Source organism: Cynoglossus semilaevis, chromosome 17 (assembly GCF_000523025.1).
Source record: "Cynoglossus semilaevis isolate Cse_v1.0 chromosome 17, Cse_v1.0, whole genome shotgun sequence".
In the NCBI taxonomy this organism is placed as follows: Eukaryota; Metazoa; Chordata; class Actinopteri; order Pleuronectiformes; family Cynoglossidae; genus Cynoglossus; species Cynoglossus semilaevis.
In genome coordinates, this window is record NC_024323.1 from 7,628,455 (window position 1) to 7,652,295 (window position 23,841).

General features: G+C 40.4%; 1 protein-coding gene across 17 annotated transcripts; it reads left to right on the plus strand.

Annotated features, from left to right (window-relative positions):
- The first annotated feature begins 712 nt into the window (after window positions 1-712).
- On the plus strand, window positions 713-23,590 carry mapk8ip3 (mitogen-activated protein kinase 8 interacting protein 3). 17 transcript variants are annotated; one of them, XM_017040501.2, is made up of 34 exons: window positions 713-2,667; window positions 6,187-6,307; window positions 6,618-6,688; window positions 7,265-7,350; window positions 7,802-7,825; window positions 8,759-8,906; window positions 9,713-9,944; window positions 10,023-10,125; window positions 10,688-10,806; window positions 11,462-11,473; window positions 11,969-11,986; window positions 12,686-12,743; window positions 12,858-13,010; window positions 13,175-13,232; window positions 13,600-13,751; window positions 13,833-13,889; window positions 13,986-14,156; window positions 14,668-14,827; window positions 15,584-15,634; window positions 16,175-16,264; window positions 16,721-16,876; window positions 17,193-17,358; window positions 17,509-17,703; window positions 17,969-18,146; window positions 18,264-18,383; window positions 18,482-18,562; window positions 18,657-18,724; window positions 19,099-19,247; window positions 19,352-19,523; window positions 19,616-19,729; window positions 20,291-20,329; window positions 20,694-20,858; window positions 21,607-21,753; window positions 21,903-23,590. In XM_017040501.2, exons 1-34 carry the CDS (start codon window positions 2,362-2,364, stop codon window positions 22,028-22,030), a joined length of 4,068 nt encoding a protein of 1,355 aa, XP_016895990.1. In that variant the 5' UTR covers window positions 713-2,361; the 3' UTR covers window positions 22,031-23,590. The 17 variants fall into 17 exon arrangements, with proteins under 17 accessions (XP_016895990.1, XP_016895998.1, XP_016896007.1 ...); XM_017040505.2 differs by having other exon boundaries at window positions 1,129-2,667; window positions 14,701-14,827; XM_017040508.2 differs by having other exon boundaries at window positions 1,129-2,667; window positions 8,759-8,864.
- The last annotated feature ends 251 nt before the right edge of the window (window positions 23,591-23,841 follow it).

The window sequence follows — 23,841 nt, forward strand, 5'->3', positions numbered from 1 at the left end:
TGCTAAAGATGCAATAAAAGCATTTTTATAAGCTCACATACCATTTTCCTAAATTGAAATCAGTCAAAAAATATAGTAAATATATTAAAAATGTGCCTGTGTTGATGAAGTGATTCTCCCACTCTTCTGCCATAGTAGCCCCCAGAGCCATTGGAAGTCAAGATAACTGCACTCAAACGTCATGGAGACTGTTACACAGGTATGTACAGTATTTTGTGCTATCTTTGAACTGGTATGAATAGTCTCAGTCAAAGCAGCAGATAAAATGTTAACCTTATATTTACATACTGTTACCTAACAGGCACATTTGAACTGATCCTGAATGACTCACAGTAAACAGCAATAACAGTTTTTATTTTTTTAGGAACGCTGTAAGTCCCATAACGGAAATGGCCGTTGTCATTTATGCCTATTAAAGCAATTCAGGTAATTGTCTTCACAGTAAACAGCATTTATTGAAAGGAAATGCTGTATGTCTTTTTTATTCCAGAATACAACCTTAGTTTTTCTCATAAGGCATTTTGACTTGTGGTTTCAATTCAAAATGCATTGGTTTCAAATCAAACCAATGCAATGAAATATTTTAATAATTTATCACTACTATAAAAGTATTTACCGTTTATATAGAGTGCGTTGTCATTATAAAATAGTTGCGCCAAACACTGCAAGAGTGCGTTGTCATTATTATAAAATAGTTGCGCCAAACACTGCTGCTGCTAACGTTTCCGGTTCACCCTTCAAACTAAAAGTTACCAAATGCCAAAAGCGATCTCTAAGGACAATAATGTCTTTCTTTTACATAGAATTGAAAAAAAATGTCTAAGAATAGAAAGGTTACATAAATGGAATTCTCCTTTAGAATGTAATTTAACACTTGGCCACAGTGAAGCTGAGGTCATTTGATTGTACACATGATCCAGGACAAGGCTGTTGAAACACTACACTCTCAATGTCCCAATATAACCAAAAACATTGATTTGTCACAGCGGCCCTGTCCAGATTATATTTGACTCCTCATTTGTTTATTCCTTACTGTTCAATAAGCTTATGTTTGCATGAAATCAACTTTTTTTTTTTTGCAGGCTTGAAACCTGCCCTGTGTTGAGATTCCTAACATTCTGAGGTAATATAAGATATGTTACTATAGAACTGTAATGTAAAATATATATATAATTTAGATTTACTTTCCAGCAAGCTGTAGCAGTGAGTTTAATTCCACACACTAACTATAAATGGCAAAAAAAGTTGTAATAATGTGTTCATTGACGTTTTCTTATATACATATACACTTCTATAAACACACAGCTAAATCAAATATGTAGACCAGTGCCCCATTAAAGGATAAGGCTTCATTCAAGACTGCCAAATCACCATGCTGAGTATCACTTTAACAACCCATCGTGAAATAGATTAAAAGAAAACATTTTATATGTACGATTTATACCCTTCTGGAAATATCAAAAACCAGCACATTTGATATAAATCTGGACATAATTCACACAGTCAAACCCACACTCGATTGCTGTCTTTTGTATGGAAATTAAGTATTTGTTCTCGCAACTTCCTGTTGTTGCATGTCTCACTTGACAAACTGACTCAGTTCTTCTAATGCAGACGCTGTGACGTCACTGTAGTCGTCAGCTGAGAGAGAGAGAGAGAGAGAGAGAGAGAGCCTCTCCCATACACAGGGAGACATCACCACCATCAACGCCCGTGTCCGGTCAACAGCATCGAGCAGTGCACAAAATATGGACGAAACGATAGCATAGACGCTGTGAGCTATCGGCACCGATCCGAAGACTTGTGGATTGTTTTTTTATCTATTTATTTATTTATTAACGTATTTATTACCCCTGCGAGTCATGGCTGGGGTCCATGGCTGCGGTTTCTGAGAGGCAGGTGCAACATCATCATCATCATCATCCTCCTCCTCATCACCGACGAAGGCTTTTCTCTCATCGACATGGACGTAGTTTGGGCCGAACCCCAGGCGGGTCCACTAACCCACTGCTGCCCGGACCAGAGGCTGCTGTGCATCTGAGGAGAGCCAGAGTCGTGCCGAGGCAGTAGGAGACACAACGGGTTCCTGGTGGTTGTGGACTGGGAGGAGGCGGAGTAGAAAGGAGGAGGGGGGGCCTCTCTTTACATTCAAAAAATAGTGCTAATATTTCCACAGCCAAATGTTAATGTGTGTTCTGCTGCAACATGTCATCACTAGTTTTTTAATTATTTTAAGAGAAGACCGTGATTGAATGTTCCGCTTTCCTCTACGGATCCAAAACCTGTGACAGTCTCGGCTTTAAGGCCTAATAAAAAAAAAAACACTCATCTGGAAGAGAGACGCCAGGTCCAGCTGCCAAGATGATGGAGCTGCAGATAGACGAGGTGGTGTACCAGGACGACTATGGCTCCGGCACCGTCATGTCGGAGCGGGTGTCCGGCCTGGCCAATAGCATCTACCGGGAGTTCGAGCGGCTCATCCGGAGCTACGACGAGGAAGTAGTGAAGGAGCTGATGCCGCTGGTTGTTAATGTTCTGGAGAACCTGGACGCCGTGCTGACAGAGAACCAGGAGCATGAAGTGGAGCTGGAGCTGCTGAAAGAGGACAACGAACAACTCATCACCCAGTACGAGCGGGAGAAAGCGCTGCGCAAGCAGGCGGAGGAGGTGAGTGCCGCCCCGGCTGTGCTGGGGCCTCCACTCCGCTCCATCACATACACATCTGTGGTTCTTCAGAACCCGGAGGCTTCATTGCACATGTGACTCATTCATGTTGACACAGTGGGGAGGGTGATAATATCCTTAATGAAGACAACAGTTTTATGCTGTCATTTACTGTTAGAGGAAAAACCAGGATCCATTAATGTTGTAGTAAAAGGAATAGAAAGATCTACTAAACGTATAATTTGTGTATTTTTATACAGTACCTTAAGTACGTAAACTCACTTTTTAAAAAATAAACCAGTATTTAAATTAATTTTATGCCAAATTCAGAGATCTCCAATCTAACATGAAACTTTAATTTTTTTTATTGCCATGGAATTGCAGCCCGGTCAGGGTCCAAGGGCCAGTGGTTTGGCGCCTCTGCACTATTCTAATGGGCTTTATATTGTGGTCACTGAAAAGCAATGGCCCAACTGCCTCATCTAAAATATAGTCCAGAGATATGGTTACATTCAGCATGTCACAAGTAGTACTTGTGGTTATTGTTTAATAAAGGATAGTTCATGTTAATTGAGTTTGCTTAGGTAAATTTAACCAAAGTCTGTTTGCTTTGGAACTATAAGTTGACTCCACACTCCACAGCCTTTTACTGATTCTACAACATTTGTCACTGGTCAATACTGTCTAGTCATAGTAACAGTGGAAACACAGGAAAGGGACAAGAAAACAGAAACACTAAGTGGAAGTTGGTTACACATTTGAATAAGCAATTATTCCATTATTCCATTACACTTTTCCTGCTTCCAGTGTAACATATAATGAACCAAAGTTACTGATAAAATTGTAGAAAGCCTTCACTATGTTGTAGTTAATATTTTAAATTTCTTACAGGAAATTAGCCAACAAATAACTTAAGCTGAAGCCCAAAAAGTTCAGTAAAAGCTAGATAGCTGAGAAATGTCTTAAAGCAAGTTAAATTAAAGCAAAAATGACTCAAAATCTATGGCAAATTTTAAAATAATAAATACAGTCCTAGCAAAGGTTGTCCCAAAATATGCTCTAAAGTAGCTAAAAAATGAAGCTGAATAGTTTAAATATCCTAGATAATTAATCAAAATTAGACCAGACAGAGATTTAAGTACATGAAAACACAGCACAAATTCTACAGCCAGGCTCATTAGTAGCTAAGCTAAGGTCTCATTTCTAAATCTCAAAGCAGACGGCAAAAAACCCTAACCTCTGTTTTTTCACTGTTTCCTAATAAAGGGACACAGTCAAGCTTTAACGCAGGTGAAAGGTTTAAATGTGACACAGACTAGGCATTTACACAGTAAAACACAGTGAGAACGGGGGCGCGGACAACAAAAGTGGACATTAATATGGCGCTATTACATTACTGCCTCAACTCTGCCTCCAGCTACTGCATTTTTTTTTACCCCAACCCACTATATCTGAGCTGTGTCACTGCAACTGTGGGATCCAGCAGAGACCCCGGGACAAATTTAATCCCCCTCTCATTTACAGAGGCCTCAGCAGATCAGTGTTAGCATCTGCTGAAGTCAGCCTTTTATCCCCAGTGCTTACTCCTGTGCAGCTTGTCTAAATTGATACTGTTTTAATGTGGTAAAGCTGACGGATGTGTACAAAATATCAAATAGATTATTATTAGTGATTCTACTATATTTCTATTATCAGCAAAGTAACACAGCATCTTCAGTGTTACCTTATCTGCATGTTATATCAGTGTCATGTTAAAACACAGTTGGCCAACAACATACCTTGTGTGTTAAAATAACTAAATGCTACCATGTGTGAAGCACAGTTTAGCATTTCATGCTCACGCAGTAGAGGTGAAGAAATCAATGTTTAACACAAACGTCTTAACTTTACCAGCAGATGTCACTAAATTCTACACAATGTACCTTTAAATGGCAGGTACCAAAAGTTCTGGTCACGTATTTTCCTTTACGTATACAGAAGAAAAGTTACTAAGAGATATGACATATACAAATACCGTAGGTAGATAAGAATTTTTTTTTTTCGAAATTTGAATTAGTTAGATGTCAAGCAGCTAGATGCTTGTATATGTGGCACTGTGACAGACAACTCCCCCTGTATCACTTTAAAAGATAAATTAATGAATGAATGAGAATGCCTTTGTTACCTAGTAGTGAGTTGGTCAGAGAATACATTAAATAGTTTTTCTTTCCATCTTAAAAAAATGTTATTGCATTTATTTTTATTTTTAGAAAGTGCTCAAATTAAAATCCACACGTTTGCTCAACAGAGGTGAAACATTTGAACACCAGGAGACAGTTTCGTGTGACTATGACAAAACAGTACACAATAGGAGGAGGGGACCTGACGTGACGTGACACAGATGGGTGGGGAGTCATAGGAAATCAATAGTACTCTGAGGGAGCCTGGCACTGTAACCTGATTTGTGCAAATGAAGAGCTGAGGCAGAACAACAGAGGAGCAGAGAGGAAGAACTAGACTGAGTTTCTTTTAGAGCCGCAGTGTGAGTGTGAGTAAAAGCAGAGACCGGGTCGGACAAAGGCTGAAGAGAAGAAAAGCAGAGAGAGAGAGAGAGAGAAAACAACAATAACACACCCACTCACCAGATCTAAAAGAGTCTCAGATTACAAACAAAGCAAGCAGCTCTCTCTTTAGGCTTATGAAATACTTAAGAAGATTTACCGACTTTACTACAGTTTAAAGGGACATTAAAAGAAATATTGTTGTTGTTGTTGCATTCAGTTCCATTCCTGTTCTGACGCCTCCATCACTTTAGCCTTCACACCACTCAGCTTGGAGGCAGTAAATGGACCATCATCACTGCAGCATCCTCAGTCTGTAATTAAAAAAAAAACTGACAGATTCTCACCCTGCATGATATTCTCTTCATGCTGTTGTCACTTCTGACTGTTCTCATCCTTCATCACAGTGTAAACAGCTGCACATGTAACAGTGTTGGCCGTCGTTGACCTGTGGTTTGTCAGGCCACGCATTAGCTTCACTCAGTCATCACAGGCACTAACTCATGAATTATTCACACTGCACAACATCATTCCAGCTCACAAATCTCTACACTGAGGCGTCGTAACTTGTATAACACAAATCAAATGTCAGTTTTGAAAATGCACAAGTTATTTTTTAAGGTAAACACCATGTTGTTTTTTGTTTTGTTTCTTTACAGTGTATTATAAATTTCTACATTTCAGATGCCATCAGTCCAGAGAGTTTATAAGGTGTCTATTCCTCCAAAAACAGATGCATTTTTTAAAACCTTTTGTGTCTTTTTAAGGTGTTAACTTTTTTTAGCTAGGCAATTCTATCTTTTAGACATGGACACAGACATCGGTCCATCTGTTAGTAGACTAATTTTTCTTACTTTCAAGTCAAATCTCAGCGTCATCCTTATAGTTCCAAACCTGTTTAATTGAGCAGAGACAAGCATTTAAATCAACACTTATTTTGTGCTAAACTTTTGTCTTACCACCGTGTCTTTTCCTGCCTCAGAAATTCATAGAGTTTGAAGACACGCTAGAAGCCGAGAAGAAGGACCTGCAGACGCAGGTGGAGTTCCTAGAACTGCAAGGGAAACAGCAGGAGCTGAAAATGAAGAACTACGGTGACCAGAGTGAGTGGACATGGATTATAAACAGTACTGCAACAAATTCCTCACTGCACAGAGAGAGTATCCACTGCACATGGTTTGAAAAATACACAGGAGATAAAAAGAGGATTATAGGGTTTGAGGGGTATTTAATACGCATATGACAGTATATTGATTGGTCACATATGACAAATTGTGTGTGTGTGTAGTGGGCTCTTGGAAAGTTTAACTGTGTTATAATATTATAATATAATTACTAAATAATCTTAGCTTGATCAATTCAGAGTTTCTTGCTTCAGTCTGTCACACGTCTGTTTATCTGTCTGTCTGTCAGTCATCAGGCAGGAGGAGAGAGAAACAGACTTGAAGAAACAGTACAACACTCTTCATCAGCGCCACACTGAGGTGATAAAACAAAAGCACTCGACCACACATCACTTCGTTGTCAGATTCACTAAATGTAGCCCAGATGTGTCAAATTATGGCTCTGGGACCAATCGTGGCAGATTGGACAAATTTTCTTTTGGTCTTTAGCTTAACATTTAAATATTATAGCCTGTGCTTGCATTGGAAACAGTTTGTGTTTGTTTTTTTTTTATATTATATTTTTAGTGTTTCTCATGCTCCTCTGTGGAAACTACTTGGCTAACATTTAGCTATTATTCATTGTAGCTGCAACAAAATGTTACTTCCTGCTGCATTCTATTTTTTAGAGGCAATATTTTTTGCTAATCAAGTGAGACCAACATTTTCATGTCATTTGCCTTTAGCTGTTATTGATTAGCCTTTAGCTATAGCCACATTAAGCTATTATTTTGCTCACTTTAACTTGCTTTTGATGTGTGGAAAAACTATAATATTTCATGCAGCTAATCCTAAATGACCTTGTAATACCTTGTGAAAGACTTGAGAATTGAGAAATGAGAACAAGGGCAACTTTCTTCTCTTTTGTACTTATATTTTGTAAATAATTATTCACAGATGATTCAGACGTACTGCATAGAGCGCTCCAAAATGCAACAGCCAGGGACCAACAGCCAATCAGAAGGCCCCGGCTGTGGACGAACGTGAGTGTTTTTGCTTATTTCTCTGCGTGTCTTCAAACGTTTTCTTTCCCCATCCATTTTATTGTGGCTGGATGTGTCATGTGACACGTGTCAGTCATGAGACACGATGAGCTGCTCACAGAGCAAAGAGGAATCTGACGTCAGAGAACAATAGGAGCAGAAACATTTCCAGCTGAGGCACGAGTCCTGCATATATTTGTCTGTGTGAGAGACAAGGGAGTTTGTCGCAACATGTTCACTGTTCACTCGGTGTCGGGGTTTAAACTCAGCCGCAGTTTAAGAAATGCTATTGAAGCTGCAAAAAGATTCCTGTCGTGTTTGTGACATTTGTTTGTGCACTTTCATGGCTCACTGCTTGTTTCTGTCACCAGTAGTTTCTAATCAATGTGTGTGTGTCTGTCTGTCTGTGTGTGTGTCCTGCCGCTTGCTTTCTGTGCTGCTCTTCACATAGTCAACGTCACACATGGAGGAAAAGGTAACTCTAACTTGGTCCCATAGTTGCCTCCGCCCCCCTTCCTCCTCTCTCTGCCTTGACTTAACAGTGACAGAATGTTTTGCTATTTGTGAAATTTCAACACCTTGTGTCACGGGTCTCAAACACCGTCATTGTCACTAAAAACCGAACTGAACACTGAAGAATAGTTCTGAAGGACTCTGTGAGAACAGTTTTGTTATTGTTTTGTTTTAAGCCTCTGACTGTTGTGTTGTTTGTGTGATCACAATAGTTATTTTGTAAAAGATCTTGTGTTGAAAAATATATTTTTTAAATTTTACTCCAACTGCAGTGAATAAGAGCACTGGTGTTGATATTGATAAGAAGAAGAAATGCAGATACAGCATTGACTCTGAACCACAAAATACATGTAGTTTTTTGTCAAATTAAAAATTGTTATAAACAAGTTTTAATGCTGGACCGCAGTGTCATAAAACCATTAGCAGTTGTTGTTAAAATGATTAAATGCTGATTTTATTTAAATAAAAAAATACAAGGAATAAACACAGGAATTATAACACATTTTATGCTTTGGTAAAAACGGGGACATCAATGAGTCCTCCTACCCCCAGTTTGAGACCCGTGATTTATTCAAAAAAAAGATAGTCCTGCATGTGTTTGCCTAGACTCGGTACTGATGCTCAGCACCATGAACACTGCATCCTCCAACCACTCTAAGAACTAAGCGATCAGTCTCAGCTCAGATGTAGTCATTCACTCTCTGTTGTCCACCATCATCTTTGCTCTCATGCTTGTGTCTGACTGTAACGTCATCTCCTTGTCATTCTGTCCTGCTCGTCTGCCTACTCCTAATAAAGATGCTAAAAATGCTAATTTAAGACCTACATTTCAGCAGAGGTAGAAGAGTCAGTCTCACATTAGCCTCCTCCCCTTTGTTCTTTTCTCCACCTGCAGCAAAGCGGAGCGCCCACCATCGTTGAACCTGTACACCAGTGGAGAGGGAATGGTACGTGGGGGTACCGGGGGGGCTAGGATGATGCCCGGGAAAGACATCTGGCAGGTCAGCGAGCTCGGCCCGTCTCCCTTCAACTCTGCCTATCAGGTGGGACAGACGGTGGCCGAGTCCTTCTCTACCACGGCCAGTAGTGGAAGAAGGAGTGGTCAACCTCACTGCTCTCTGTCCTGTTTACCTCACGCAGCGCCTCCCCTCTGCCTGCTTGTGTCACTTTAGTGGAGGAAATGTTTTATTTTCCTTGCTTCAATTAAAGCATTACATTTGAAAGTCAGAATTCCTAGTTGTATGGATTTGACTCAAGCAAGCTGGGAAACCTCTGTCCTACTTTTGTTTGTGTTTGTGGAGCTTCTGTCACTTTCATTGTGTTTTATTGTGAACTTGAATGACCTTCTTTAGCATTATTTCTATGGTTTGTTTTTTTTGCACATTTTAAGCATTTTTTGTATGTTAGAAACATAGGTAAGAAGAGGTAAGTAGATCAGAGGTATTAGTCGCTTTTCTTGTTGTGGCTGCGCCTCCAAATGATGTATTTGACCCCTTTCAAATAGATCAGAAAAGCTAAATGGAACTCAGCCATTAATAAATATTTACATTTGTGTTTTTTTCTGCTGTGACCTATAAAAACTGTGTTTTAAATTTGTCCTAAAAATACAACGTAACTGTATCTAAGACAAAAGTCAAATTTAAGTCTTGCTTTGAAAAACCAAAAAAGATCAATATTGGCATATATTACAATTTTATTTTTAGTTACCATAAAGTCATCACTTTAAATAAAGTAATCGTAAATGTATATTAGTACATATCATTAGTAAATATCAGTAACATCCAGGTTTGATATGGCTTCCTTGTCTGACCCTACTGCTGTTGTCTCAAACTGCTACCCTGTCCAACAGGAGGACGAATCAGAGTCCGACTCGGTGGTGGTAACACTCAGCAGCCCAGGGAGCAAGTCCAACACACCCACCTCCTCTACCCATTCCGCCACCGTCACCCCCATCAACGAAGGCTTTCTCCCTAACTCTGAGGTTGAAGGGATGCGGTCCGGGAACCACAGGAAAAGTGCCAAACGGCTGAGCCGGAATATGGAGGTGCAGGTTTCCCAGGAAACCAGGAACGTCAGCATTGGTAAGAAGGTGTGAATGAATGTCTCCTCGGGTCAGAAGAGCAGCCGTGGTGTGACTCTACTGCTGTGTGTTGTTACAGGAATGGGGAGCAGCGATGAGTGGTCGGAGTTTCAGGAGATCATTGATTCCACTCCTGAGCTGGACATTCGTGTGGACCACCGCATGTACGGAGGAGGAAACAGGTGCGTCTACGCTGTGGATCACCAAGAGTCAGAAAAATAACATTTTATTAGATATTTATATTAAAATATTAAAGACTTGGTTCTGTTCAGATTTACTTTAAGTGTGTCATAATTCACAAAAGAAATCTCGGAAACTTGAAGGAATAAAACACAGTTATGAAATGTTGTTTAGGTTAATTCCAAACATGCTCATCACCTGCATACTGGTCTGGATCCAAATTATTATAAATATAAGTCAAGAAGTTCAAAGACAATTTGAAATAAAACATATTTATGATAATAGCAAAACCTTTTTTTCAGAGAATTCCTTCTTTGTGGAATTTAGGGGTACCTCAAACCTTTAGCTCACAGATATTTTCTTAACACATACATTTTAAGATGTGACACCCTTGAAAATTTTAACATCTGTTTTATTTTATTTTGTAATGTTTATTATCTTTAACAACATTTTCTCATATTTTATTCTCTTTCAATCTTGAAAAGGTATTATTATTGATTCATATAAAGGAAGAATTTATAAAACTACCATTGTAGTGGTCTTACACTTTTACCTGTATTTTAGCCCCACCCAGGGAATTGTGAACGAGGCCTTTGGCATCAACACCGACTCGCTCTACCACGAGATCAAAGACGCCAAGTCGGACATTATCGGAGATGTAGATGCAGGCGCCGAGTTGTTAGGTATGAGCTGGACACTGACAGAAGTGACATTTGTTTTGGTTTTTAAATATCGTTATCTTGTGGCTCTTGGTCCATGTGAAACAGTAGAGTCACAGTTTGAGACTGAGACTTTTCTCAGCCAGATTACCTTATGAAACAAGAAAGTAGAATCCACGGGTTGCATGTGAGCCAAGTTGGCGTCTGTTGTTGCTGTTGTGTGTTACTGCAGGGCAGCAGCAGGTCACTGTTTGTTATTGTGCTGTTGCACTGATTTTAACCCTGCATGAAGCCCGGGCTGCAAAAAACCTCATCACAGCAGCTCATGTCATTGTTACCCAGTCACACCTGCCCCCTGATTTTATCCTTAAGTTTATGACCTGCATTATTTCATGTAACACCAGATCAGGGGCAGAAATTAGGGGGAGGAATTTTTTTTTATTCTTATGCCCCCTCTCAGTTCATATAGTTTATTAAATCAAACCACAGGTTTTATTATTTTATTATTGTATTTTCTGATCATTGTTTAACTTCTATTAGTTAGTGTTGAATTGCTCCTGATTCTTTAACAGAAGAACTCTGAAGCCAGCTTTGACCCATTGTCCTGTTCATCTGTTAACTTCTCACGCATTTCTGTTGTTTTTCTTTCTTTTATGTGCTTCTGCTGGTGACACCATAGGCGAGTTTTCAGGTGTGTATCTGAACATGCATTGGTTGGTATATCTTTTTTTGTTTCATACTCTCAAACTCTAAAAGCTCTAGTCTGTAAAGAAGATATGATCACTAGAATGGAATGTGGCTGTAAATATATAAATATATATTTTTTACCTGTTCAGTACTATTTTAGCATCTCTAAAAGTAATTTCTTTGCACCAGAACTTTTTAACAATTCTAATCATTTTTATTTTCTGGCCAACATTCAAAAGCTGCAGTCTTCTATTTCATATATTTTAAGTTTCTAAGCATAGAAATAGAATTTGTGTGCATGATCAAAATTTAATTACTCATTATCTGGATTTTAAAACATCTACTTTTTTAAGGACAAGCTGCTTTTCCTCAAATCCATGTTAAATTATTACTTATCGGCGTATCCTCTCTTCTCTTCTCTGCCTCATCATTCTGTCTGGTCTTGGCTTTTCACCTCCTTCCTCCCTCCTCTCTTCTCCCTGTCTTTTTCTGGCTCCAGTCCGTGATGATTTCTTCGGTAAGGCGCCCCCTTGCCTGCACTTTTGGACGCATTTGCTTGCTATGTCATTTCCTGGTCTCTGAGCTTTCACGCCCCCTATATGTTCTTTGGTGCTGCTTTAAAATTATTCTTCAACAAGAATAATGTCGTCCCATGACAGTTTAACTTCTCTGGATCTCTGACAGTCTTATGCAAAACCTCAGAATAATTTGTATACATGTAAATTGCATTTAAATATAACCCCACCCCTTTGATTTGGTACTTGTGTGTTTTATTGTACCAGTGTCATGTGTTGGCATTTCTGCTTAAAGTTTGTCAGCTTGGCTTATTCTGCACACTGCCTTTCAGTTTGGCTCAAGTTCAGATTTGATTTAATATGAACTCACCTTTTTAGTCACAGATTGACAATATCATTTACTTTGAATATTCCGTGTGCGTCTGTGGAGTGGAGCAGTATACTCTGTACTGTGATGTTGTGTTTTTCCAGTCAGGTCCATATCTGGGCTACACTGTCTTTCTCAGGAAAACAAGAAAAAATATTTTTCTTTTCAGTGTTTTTTTTGTTCATATGTCATGTATAGTATATAGTAGGTGAAGAATATAATTGAGTTACGGTTTGTTTTGTTATGACAACGACGGTGATGATGATGATGATGATGATGATGATGATGATGATGATGATAAGTAACATGTGTATTCTGAATGTGATTGTTTCAGGGATGGGTAAAGAGATGGAGAACCTGCTGACAGAAAACAAACAGCTCCTAGAGACCAAGTAAGCGCCACAGAGAAAGATGAAGTGGTTTGTCCGAAGTTCATCTTCACTTTTACATGTTCATTCCCACGGTCTCTCACTTCTTCCCTTGTGTTTCTGCCCTTCTCGCCACAGAAATGCTCTCAACATCGTGAAAAACGACCTTATTGCCAAAGTGGACGAGCTGTCGGGGGTGCAGCAGGTGCTGCGGGAGGAGCTGGAGGCTGTGAGGCAATCAAAGAACAAGGTGGACGCCAGAATCAAGGAGCTGGAGGAGGAACTAAAGAGGTGAAATCACCAAGGCTTTTGTCTGTGAAGTTTATCAAACAAACTGTGTTATTTACTGACGACTTTTATATGTTTTCATATCGATTGTAAAACACGAACACAAATGACAGAGGTTGTACGAGGGTCTTCTTCAGGACATGTGACAGTTTTTACCTCTGTTACAGGTTAAGAGCAGAGGCTCTCAGTGCGTCTCAAGACTCAAAGGATGAAGGAGGTGACGATGTGAGTGAATTTGATCCTAAAATTTTAAACTTCTTCAGTACACTACTAGTGGCGCTTTGGCCCAGAGGCAAGGTCTCTGTCATTGGTGTGGAACCCCAGGGTTCACCTCCTGGGCAAGTTCGAATCCCTGTTAGGGCGCTTAATACCTTTCAGGGGACTCACCACCCGCAGGAAGGTTTGGGGGGTTGGTATGGTGGAGTGTGATTTGGGTGGCGACTGCTGCCCCCGCGACCCGGTAACGGATAAGCGGATGAAAATGGATGGATGGATGGATGGATGGACAGTACACTACTCCAAGTACTTTTTTAAAAAAAATCCCAGCATGTTGTTAAACAACCTTTTGACTTTTATCTGTTTCGGCTCCCAGTTCTCATCACCCATGCAAGACGGCGACATGACAATGACCCACAGGCGGCGATTCACCCGGGTGGAGATGGCACGCGTGCTGATGGAGAGAAACCAGTACAAAGAGAGGCTGATGGAGTTGCAGGAGGCCGTACGGTGGACAGAGATGATCAGGTACCAGCACAGACAGATGATCTGCACGTGAAATACGTATCTGCATCTGTGTGACATGAAACCGGTTTTTGTTCCTTTAAGGGCGTCTCGGGAAAGTCCTCCAAACCAAGAGAAGAAGAAGTCCACCATCTGGCAGTTGTAAGATTCTGGTTCTTCTTTATCTGAAAATTAACCAAAAAAAAGAAACCAGACATTTTCTTCATCTTCTCTTTGTTCTCCCTCCGTGTCCTCCAGCTTTTCACGTCTCTTCAGCTCATCGTCCAGCCCCCCGCCCGTCAAGCGACCATACTGCGGCGTCAACATCCATTACAAGTCGCCCTCACCGGCCGGCTTCTCTCAGCGACGCAGTCACACTATGTGTCAGATCTCCACCTCCAACCGCACCCTGGAGTTCTTCCCTGAAGAGTGAGCAGCAGCGTCATAACTTCTCTCACACTGATCTTTGTTTGACACTCCTGCTCTAAAGGAACTTCACTGCTTCACACTCTGCTTCCTGCTCGCTGTTGGCAGCTTGGAGAATACTATGTTAATATCAGCTTGTAAAAACACTCAAATGTCCAGACATAAAGTAAAAATCACACAGTTTGGTTAGCACATGCATTTGCACTTTTGACCTTTTTGGCCAATATCAAACCCTTTTGTTTCCAGCTCCACTTCTTGAACTTAAACACACTTGGTCTTAGCAAAAAGTTCCTTTCTTTAAAAAAACAAACAAAAAAAAAACAGATCAGTTTTAGATCTATCAGTGGTCTTTTTTTTAACCCAGGCTTTCTGATGACCTTGGACCTTTGACTCACTGCTTCTGCTCTGTTTGAACCTGTCTCTCTGCCTCCTGATGCTGGCTGGCTAGGCTGCTAATGCTTCGCTCTCTCTCTCTCTCTCTCTCCCTCCCCTCGCTCCTCTTCGTTGCTTGCAGACTGGCCAGTAATGGTGTTGCGTCTCTCCTCAGTGACTCTGCGCTCGTGGCTCGCCGAGAGCAACGGCGTGAACAGTACCGGCAGGTCCGCGAGCACATGCGCCGTGACGACGGCATCATGCAGGCCTGTGGCTGGAGTGTGCCGTCGAAATTCAAACAGGTACAGGTCGACTCAAACCAAAAGTTCAAATCCTGACCTGGCCAGACTTGATGTACTTTTAACACAAAAAGGGAAAAATAATACTTTTTTTATTATTATTATTTATTAAATTATTTTGTATGTTTAAAAAATAAATAATAAAAGGATGACATTTAAGTAGGACAGAATAAAGCAAAACCTAATAAACTATAAAAAGGTGTGAATTAAATAGCTGGGAATAAAAATAACAGAAATTCTCTAATGTCACTGTAGTTTACTACACTGTAAAATATCATACAGTAATCTCAACTCAAGAATATACATATTTACAAGTGAAACTACTGCTTCATAGTCCTGTAAAATCACCACACTGAGAGAACATTAAACCAGCTGTTTGATTATTTGTTTATGACGTAGCAGTCGAAAGAATTCAGTAGAAATCCTGTCTGAGGCAGAACAGAAATCCTAATCCTTAATTAATAAACAAAATCTCTGATATTTGTGCTTCTGGAGAATTCTTGTTTCAAGAACCTTCAGTTCTATGGTGAACTTTTTCTTCATCATTTAACAGATATTTAACTTGGGTGATGATTCTCACCAAGTAACTAACATTATTGTTGAAAAGAAATCCTAGAATTCCTACTTTTCTTCTAATCATTTAAATCGACACGCTACACTTAGTTAGGCAAATTTCCAGGTTAAATCCCCTGTGGTTCAAAGGTCAAAAAAGGGGCAGTGTGTTGATAGGCAGGTGGCTCTAACTTTGGTCTCCCACAGACTGGTGGTCAGATGGACAACGCTCAGGACAACCCACTGAAGAGACAACAGGCAAGTGAGACTAATCAGAGTGTCCGCATGTGCCATTAACCCCCCCTCTAAAAAACCCAAACCCCAGTCAGCAGCAGCAGAGAGTTAAAACCTGCTCAGCTCAGCGCTTTGTCCGACTGTGCGGGGGAGCCAACCCTGAGAATGCATGAAAAGGAGATGGATTTTTGATCATGAGGCATGGTGTGAGTCCGCCTCCCTGTGTTTTATACAACCCAAAGAAGAGAAACGACGACTCTGTTAGGTTGACATAAGTATATTTTTTCTTCCCTCCTGACAAAGTTTATTTTAACTTTTAAAAATACTAAATATGGCCTGAGACTTACTGCATATGTTCTATTAAAAACAAAAACTAGAAAACAACAATCAAGTCTCCACCACTGATAAGTTTTCTTTCACTGACTGCCTTTTACTGTATGTGGTGTATGTGTATTTTTTTATCCAGTGACCAATAACGATGAAGATGAACTAAAAGACCAGACATAATTTTGTTTCTTTGCTTATCACAAAAAAAATGTATTTCTTGTTTCCTTTTTATCTTAGACCGTTACTGAAAAAGATGATAATCGCATGAAGAATGTACCTGTGCCAGTTTACTGTCGCCCTCTGGTGGAGAAAGACCCCAACAGGAAAGTAAGTATTAGAGATACTCTTACACAAAAATTTTCTTTTCAGTCATTCAAGACTGAAGTCATTAGCAGAGTTAGCGTGACCTGGCCTTGGTGAAGACTGAGTCCTTAAATATATCACTATGTGCTAGCAGAGGGCTAACACATTGCTTACATGTCAAGTGCTAGCACAGTACTAACATTCACTCCTACCCACTGTCTCCTAACTGCTGTAAACTCTCTGTTTATCAAGAGCAACTTTATAGGATGAGGTTTACATCAACACTGATTGGCACCAGTATATTTAAATCAATTAATGGGGCGTTTAAAAGTTATTTAGTACCACCTGCAGGACAAGGAAGGCAAGCTGCATGCTCAATGTTGACCAGCACAAAAACCTTATTAATTGCACAAACCCCATTGTGTCCCCTGTAAAAGTAAGTGAGTTATCCTTTTGCTGTGTGTCTATGTGCGCGTACAGTTGTGGTGTGCAGCGGGAGTGGACCTGACAGGGTGGAGAGCCTACAGTCAGGAGGCGCTGCCAGTCAAAGGGTCATCAGGCAGCAGTGACCCCCTCCACGCTGACGAGAACGGGGCTGGGAAGAAGAGCAACCACGCTTCTCCAGAGAAGAAGAAGGTGAAACACATACGGTGTCTGTACGAGGTTTTCAACATAGGGTGCGCAATGCTTATGGGGTCTGTGGAGATACTGTAGTGGTGTAATGTAATTTTTTAATCAGAAAATTTTGATTTAATTTAATTTAAGATACTGTAAAAATGTAATTTTTTAATCAGAAAATTTTGCGCATGGAAAATAGGTGTTGACAAAACAAGCTGTGTATAATTTGAAAAGCTTTGTTTCTCATGCAAATCAACCAGAGACCTCTATAAAGGAGGACTGTCTGTCCTCCCTGTTGTCATGACAGCACTGTCTCCTCTCTGCCATGTCTCAGTCAAAGGAGCTGCAGGAAACAGACACCATGAGCAGTCGCGTGTGGATACTGACCAGCACTCACTCAGCCAGCAAGGTGGTCATCATCGACGCCAACCAGCCAGGCTCACTGGTCGACCAGTTCAACGTCTGCAACGCTCACGTGCTCTGCATCTCCAGTGTGCCAGGTGCCAGGGATCAAGATGATTCAGCAATCTAACATTTGTGATCTGTTAACATACTTTAGTTTGAGAACCACTGATATAGAGAGTGTCATGGCAATAGGAGCAGTGTGTAACAGCAAACGTGTGTGTGTGTTTGTTTGTTTTTCTGCCTAGCTGCCAGCGAGAGCGACTATCCCGCGGGAGAAATTGTGTTGGATCCAGGCGATGGCAGCGGTGGAGGTGAGGACAGCGGCAGCGTGGAGGGCATGTTGGCTGGGATCACGCTGGTCGGCTGCGCCACCAACTGCAGTGTGGCCCGTAGCAACTGCTCCTCGCGCACAGACACTCCCATAATGGACAAAGGACAAGGTGGGATCGCCAGGAATGCTCCCTCATCCTTGTACTGTTGTAGACAGATGTGAGGACGATGCAGTTGTCATAAACCTGATCTCTGTTGAACGAAGTCAGAATTCAACCTTTTTTTCCTGTAGAACAACTATTTAAAGATCTTTTCTCTCTTGGTCTTTGTCTTGAATCTCTCCCACTGGTTTCACACTTGACTACCTCCACTTCTGCCTGTCATGTTACTTTTGACTTCTTCATATCTTGACTTGATATCATCTAATTTCGTCAGCTCCAACTGCTCCGCCCGTAAACGGGAAGATTCACCCTGCACAGTCAGCTGAAGAAGCCACTGAAGCCACGGAGGTCCCCGAGTCAACGCCCAGTCACACAGAGATGAGACATCCGGGGCCGTTCACCGAGCACGTCTTCACTGATCCACAGCCTCGTCCCGCCGACGCTTCTGACAGGTGAGACATTACTGTGTTGCCCCGACAAGACAATCATCTGGATTAGGAGTGTGTGATTAGTTGATAAGGAATCTAAACACATCTGAGTGTTTTGTGATTTTCTTTCTGTCCACTCAGAAGTGCAGGTCAGTCCAAAGAGGACACATCACACCCTCCGGAGACAGAGGATGGAGGCGATGAAGCCAAAAACTACACTAGTGTTGCTCCAACTATGTGGCTTGGAGCACAGAATGGATGGTGGGTGGTTTTCTGCGTTTTTCTTTTTTTTCCACTTGGTGAACTGTATCTGTCTGGACTGACACATCTGACATCTCTCTCTCTCTCTCTCTCTCAAGGCTCTACGTCCACTCAGCTGTTGGAAACTGGAAGAAGTGTCTCCACTCCATCAAACTCAAAGACTCTTTGCTCAGTCTGGTGTAAGTTATGATGGTGGTTTTTTATGTGGTGACATGGGATTTTTGTAGTTTTGACATGAATCTCATCAGAGCTCGTTTCTTTCTCTGACTACAGACATGTAAAAGGTCGCGTGCTGGTCGCACTTGCTGATGGAACCCTCGCCATTTTCCACAGATCAGAGGGTTAGTGGGATTTTATAACAAATGTGCCCATTTTAAATCTTTAGGAATATAAGTATTCTTTTTTTTTATTTCTGAATCATTTGCTAATTTGTAGATGTTTGTCTAGCCAACCAATCGCTTTTGGTGAAATGAAAAACAAATGAGGCAACTTTTTCTAGCAAATAGCTAAATTTATCAAATACATTTTTATTTTTAATTGTCTCCTGCTATATGTAGCTAAATGTTAACCATTGGAATTTGAAGTCAATTAGGCTTCACTATTCAAACTTTTATCCTTTTCATCAAGACAGTTTTTAGTTATTGTTCAACAGCCTATTTATTTGTTTTGGATATTTCCATGAATTGTGTACAACCTGTTTGTGTGTTGTGAGCAGACGGTCAGTGGGATCTGTCCAACTACCACCTGATGGACCTGGGTCGGCCTCATCACTCCATCCGCTGCATGGCTGTGGTTCACGATAAGGTGTGGTGTGGCTACAAGAACAAGATCCACGTCATCCAGCCCAAGAGTATGCAGATTGAGGTGACGGACGAATCCACCCAGTTCCACTGTCTACACTCACCTTCATGATGTTTGTCTGATTTTTTTATTAAAGTCATTTTTCTTCTGTTTCTTTGTCATGGTAGAAGTCCTTTGACGCTCATCCTCGCAGGGAGAGTCAGGTGCGGCAGCTGGCCTGGATCGGTGACGGTGTGTGGGTGTCAATCCGTCTGGACTCCACGTTGCGTCTCTACCACGCGCACTCACACCAACACCTCCAGGATGTGGACATTGAGCCTTATGTCAGCAAGATGCTGGGTGAGATGAGGGTTTGTTTGAAAGAGATCAAGTAAATTTCCTATTTGGAGTTTTTATGGTGAAAAGTGATTAATTGTTATATTAACTCTCAGGTACTGGGAAGCTGGGCTTCTCTTTTGTACGAATCACGGCTCTTCTGATTGGTGGGAATCGACTTTGGGTGGGAACAGGAAATGGTGTGATCATCTCCATCCCCCTGGCAGAGAGTGAGTTTAAATATGTTTAATTAGATTCACAACAAGGAATACAGAAAATGTGCTAAAGTTTTAGAGTTCTGTATTTTCCGGAGTATAACTTGGACCAGCCAGCTTTAGTGCCCTCTAGTGGCTGTCAGTGTATAAATAACAAACATGGAATACGGTTATTTTTCTGTAAAACATTTGTGTTTTACAAATGTTGTGTTTTGTCTGTGTCTTGTAAAGCATTTGTATTTTATAATTTTATAAACACAAATGTAAAACATGTTTGTGTTTTACATCTAAACCTGCATCAGTTTTAAATTAAATGTGCATGGACGAGGTTGTCGCCATGCTCAGAGAGTACGCTGAGTTTAAAGTCTGTAAAAAAAACTCACTCTACCTCCTTAGTATTCTCCTCCATCTTATTCTCCCTGTAGATCCCTGACTTTTTATTCCAAACATTTTATCCTAAACTTTCTCCCCTCCTTCTTTGCCCCAATGGTTTCATCTCCTTCTCACTGTCTTGGCCATAACTGTTGCTGTCACTCCTCTCTCTCCTTTGCCCTCCCCCTACTCCTCCTCCTATAGCCGTGGTCCTTCACCGTGGACAGTTCCTGGGTCTAAGGGGTAAGTGGGCATCCCCCCCCCCGACCTTCTGTCTATGGAGTTATTACCTTCTCTTATTCTGCTCTCACCTGATCACACCCTCATGTAGAAACTACAGACTTTCTTCAACTGTTGACAGATAGAAAAACTCTGTGGAAATAGTGTTTTTACACATTGGTTGGTTTGCATGCTGTTCATTATGGTGATTTTGACTGATGACCTCACTGTTTAGACACACTATGTGCTTGTCCAAACTTCTGCATGGACCAACCTAGGTTCTTCTCTGTGGTTTTAAAATCTTTGGTTGAAATGTGGATTTATGGGGTTTTTTTTATAATACAACACAAGATATGATTTTTCACTCCTAGTTTCCTCTTTCTATCAGCAAATAAAGTTTCTCCGACATCGGCCGGTGGAGTGATCCGTGTGTACGGAGACGACGGCTCTGAAAAGAGCAACGGCAGCTTCATCCCGTACTGCTCCATGGCTCAGGCTCAGCTCTGTTTTCATGGACACAGAGATGCTGTGAAGTTCTTTGTCTCCGTACCAGGTAAGGACAACATCAACAACAGTTTAATGGCTGCTTTGGGATTTAGAGACTTATTACTAATTTATTTATTATTTAATTTGACTTAATCATTACATTTTAAGCAAAATGGTCATTACATTTCTGTGGCCACGTCTATTTGATTGATGTGTTTGTATTGTATTTTTTGGCTGACTCTCACTCTCTAGTTTATTTGAATGTATAATTTATTTTTGCAAACTCTCGAAGTTTAACTAAGTTATTTGTCTGTTTGGTCTTACTGAATATATATATATATATATATATTATTCCCTTTTCATGATTAAACTATTTATTTGTCATCTTATTGTGAATACTATTTTTTTAATCTTGAGCTTTTTCTCAGTTAATAATGTATTTATTTGTCTTTTTAATAACATAATTAGTTAAAACTTAAGGCCAGTTCTAGTTTTATTTGAATGTATAATTTATTTTTGCAAACTCTCGAAGTTTAACTAAGTTATTTGTCTGTTTGGTCTTACTGAATATATATATATATATATATATTTTTTTTTTTTAAGATCAGTTTATTTTGGACATATTTGAACTATTTCTAAGCCCAAATGTCTTGTCATGTGATGTTGGCTTTCTACTAGTTACTGGTTAACTAATATGTAATCCATCTACTGTTTCTTTGCACGTGTAGCTCAGAAATATGAACAATGTCATGATGATATCTGTATCTTACCGCTGTAACTGCTATGGTTTGAACCTGTTTTTGTGTGCGCTACAGGCAATGTTCTGGCCACTCTTAACGGCAGCGTGCTGGACAGTCCATCAGATGGACAGGGCTCCACAGCGCCCCCGGAGACAGAAGCCCAGAGTGTTCACAACGTGCTGGTGCTGAGTGGAGGAGAGGGTTACATAGACTTCCGTATAGGTGAGTCATCAAACCTGCAACACCTAACACCTGAAACTACAGACATGCAACAACCAGATGATCATCAGCTGTTTGATCAGACAACAAGTCAGAACACGGGTTTGACAATGGTCAAACAGCTGAAGGCAAATTGTCTTCTCTCTTCGTAGGCGATGGAGAGGACGATGAGACAGAGGAAGGGGAGAGCAATGGTTCAGCATCACAGGTGAAACCTGCTCTATGCAAAGCTGAGCGGAGCCACATCATCGTGTGGCAGGTGTCTTACATCCCTGAGTGACACCCATAATTTGCTTAAAGACCTGCGAAACCCAAACCACCTCCTCCTCTGGTCCCCGAAACCCTTCCAGCCACCTACACCTTGTAATTATCCCCCGATAAAGAAACGTTCCCTTCGCTCTAAAACGACCTTCCAAGCTGTGTATTGTTCCTTGTAACTATTATATCCCCTCCTGCCCCAACACAGTGTAACTAAAATGCCTTGTAAGTACCTCCTTTGATCTGATAGTTAATCTGCCTGTCCTCCTCTGTCTCACCCAGAGCACTGTAAAGCATCTCCATGAGCTCTGTAACCCAGCTGTATATCTACCTCCCCCCCACACCTCCTCCCCATATCATTCTCATATCCACCCTGTAAGCACACAGTAACTACTCCTACATTTACCTCCATCTCCCTGCATTCCTTTGTCTTCACTGAGGTTTTATCATCTGTCAAACCTTCCGTTACTCTGAGAGCAAAGCCCAGAAAACCAAACATTAAACTTATCCACTAAATCTAGGAACGAACAAAAGAATTTCAGCCAATCCATGAGTCAGTTACATTGTGAGGGCGTTATTACATGTCAGTAAAGGTGCTCTATAATACACAGGAACCATGTTTCTGCATTAACATCATCGTGATTGGTTCCAGTCTTTGCATCTGTTAAAATGTTAAGAAAATGCTATACAAAAAAAAAACAAAAAAAACAACTCAATGTGAACCCCATGAGAAGTCAAAGTGGCTACATGTCAACATTCATACTGAAATCTGGATTTATCTTGACTGTGTTTTCAAAGTATCCTTTTCAGGGCCAGTGTTGTTATTGCCCCCAGAATATGTGGACTGTGAATCAATGTTCAGGCAAATGATGTTTAGTCCAACTGTTTGATGTGAGCCCGGCAAACAGAGGTGTGAGTACTGGGTTATTGTAAATTTGCAGGAATATCCACTCTCATACTATTTGTTCATAACGAATGTCATGCATTGAACTTTAGCTGTGTGGATTAAATATTAAACTTATTGTGCGCTAAAATAAGTGACCCCGTGAGGTGTGTGTCCCAAAAACAGTAGAACGTGGACAGATCTAAGTGACTTTATGCACTTAATTTTTAAATGTAGAATATAGAATATATTTTATTTATTATTAATCTACCACAGAAAAAAGGGTCACTTTATTAAAACATTTTGGAGCAATTATTTTTTTGGCACTTTTCAGGCAATTATTACTATTGTATGTTGGTTTGGATCTAGATCTAGAGTGACTACCTGTCCCGCTTTACGTTGTATTGCACAGCAATTGTAGCCTTTATTCCCAGTGTATTATAAATTAGTGTATTTTTAATCTAAACTAACTAAAAATACACTCATTTGCCTTAAAATACTTAACTATGTCCATTTCTGTGGTTAAAATTCAGAAAAAACACACTTTTTTTGTACGCTACCTTTTGATCACAGTTAAAATACTAGACCAATAAGATCATGAACAAATCTCCGGAAAAAAAAGTTTCTCAAAAATGACTAAAAATACACTCATTTGCCTTAAAATACTTAGCTATGTCCATTTTTGTGGTTAAAATTCAGCAAAAACACACTTTTTTGGTACGCCACCTTTTGATCACAGTTAAAATATTAGACCAATAAGATCATGAACAAATCTCCGGAAAAAAAGTTTCTCAAAAATGACTAGAAATACACTCATTTGCCTTAAAATACTTAGCTATGTCATTTTTGTGGTTAAAATTCAGAAAAAACACACTTTTTTGGTACTCCACCTTTTGATCACAGTTAAAATATTAGACCAATAAGATCCTGAACAAATCTCCGAAAAAAAA

Bases quoted from the DNA above. Each gene is read 5' to 3' on its own strand.
- mapk8ip3 (XM_017040501.2), top strand. From the start codon at position 2,362: ATGATGGAGCTGCAGATAGACGAGGTGGTGTACCAGGACGACTATGGC. The intron at 7,351-7,801 runs GTGAGTGTTTTT...CTCTTCACATAG, and splicing joins GGCCCCGGCTGTGGACGAAC to TCAACGTCACACATGGAGGA. The intron at 13,233-13,599 runs GTGAGTGAATTT...TTCGGCTCCCAG, and splicing joins AGGATGAAGGAGGTGACGAT to TTCTCATCACCCATGCAAGA.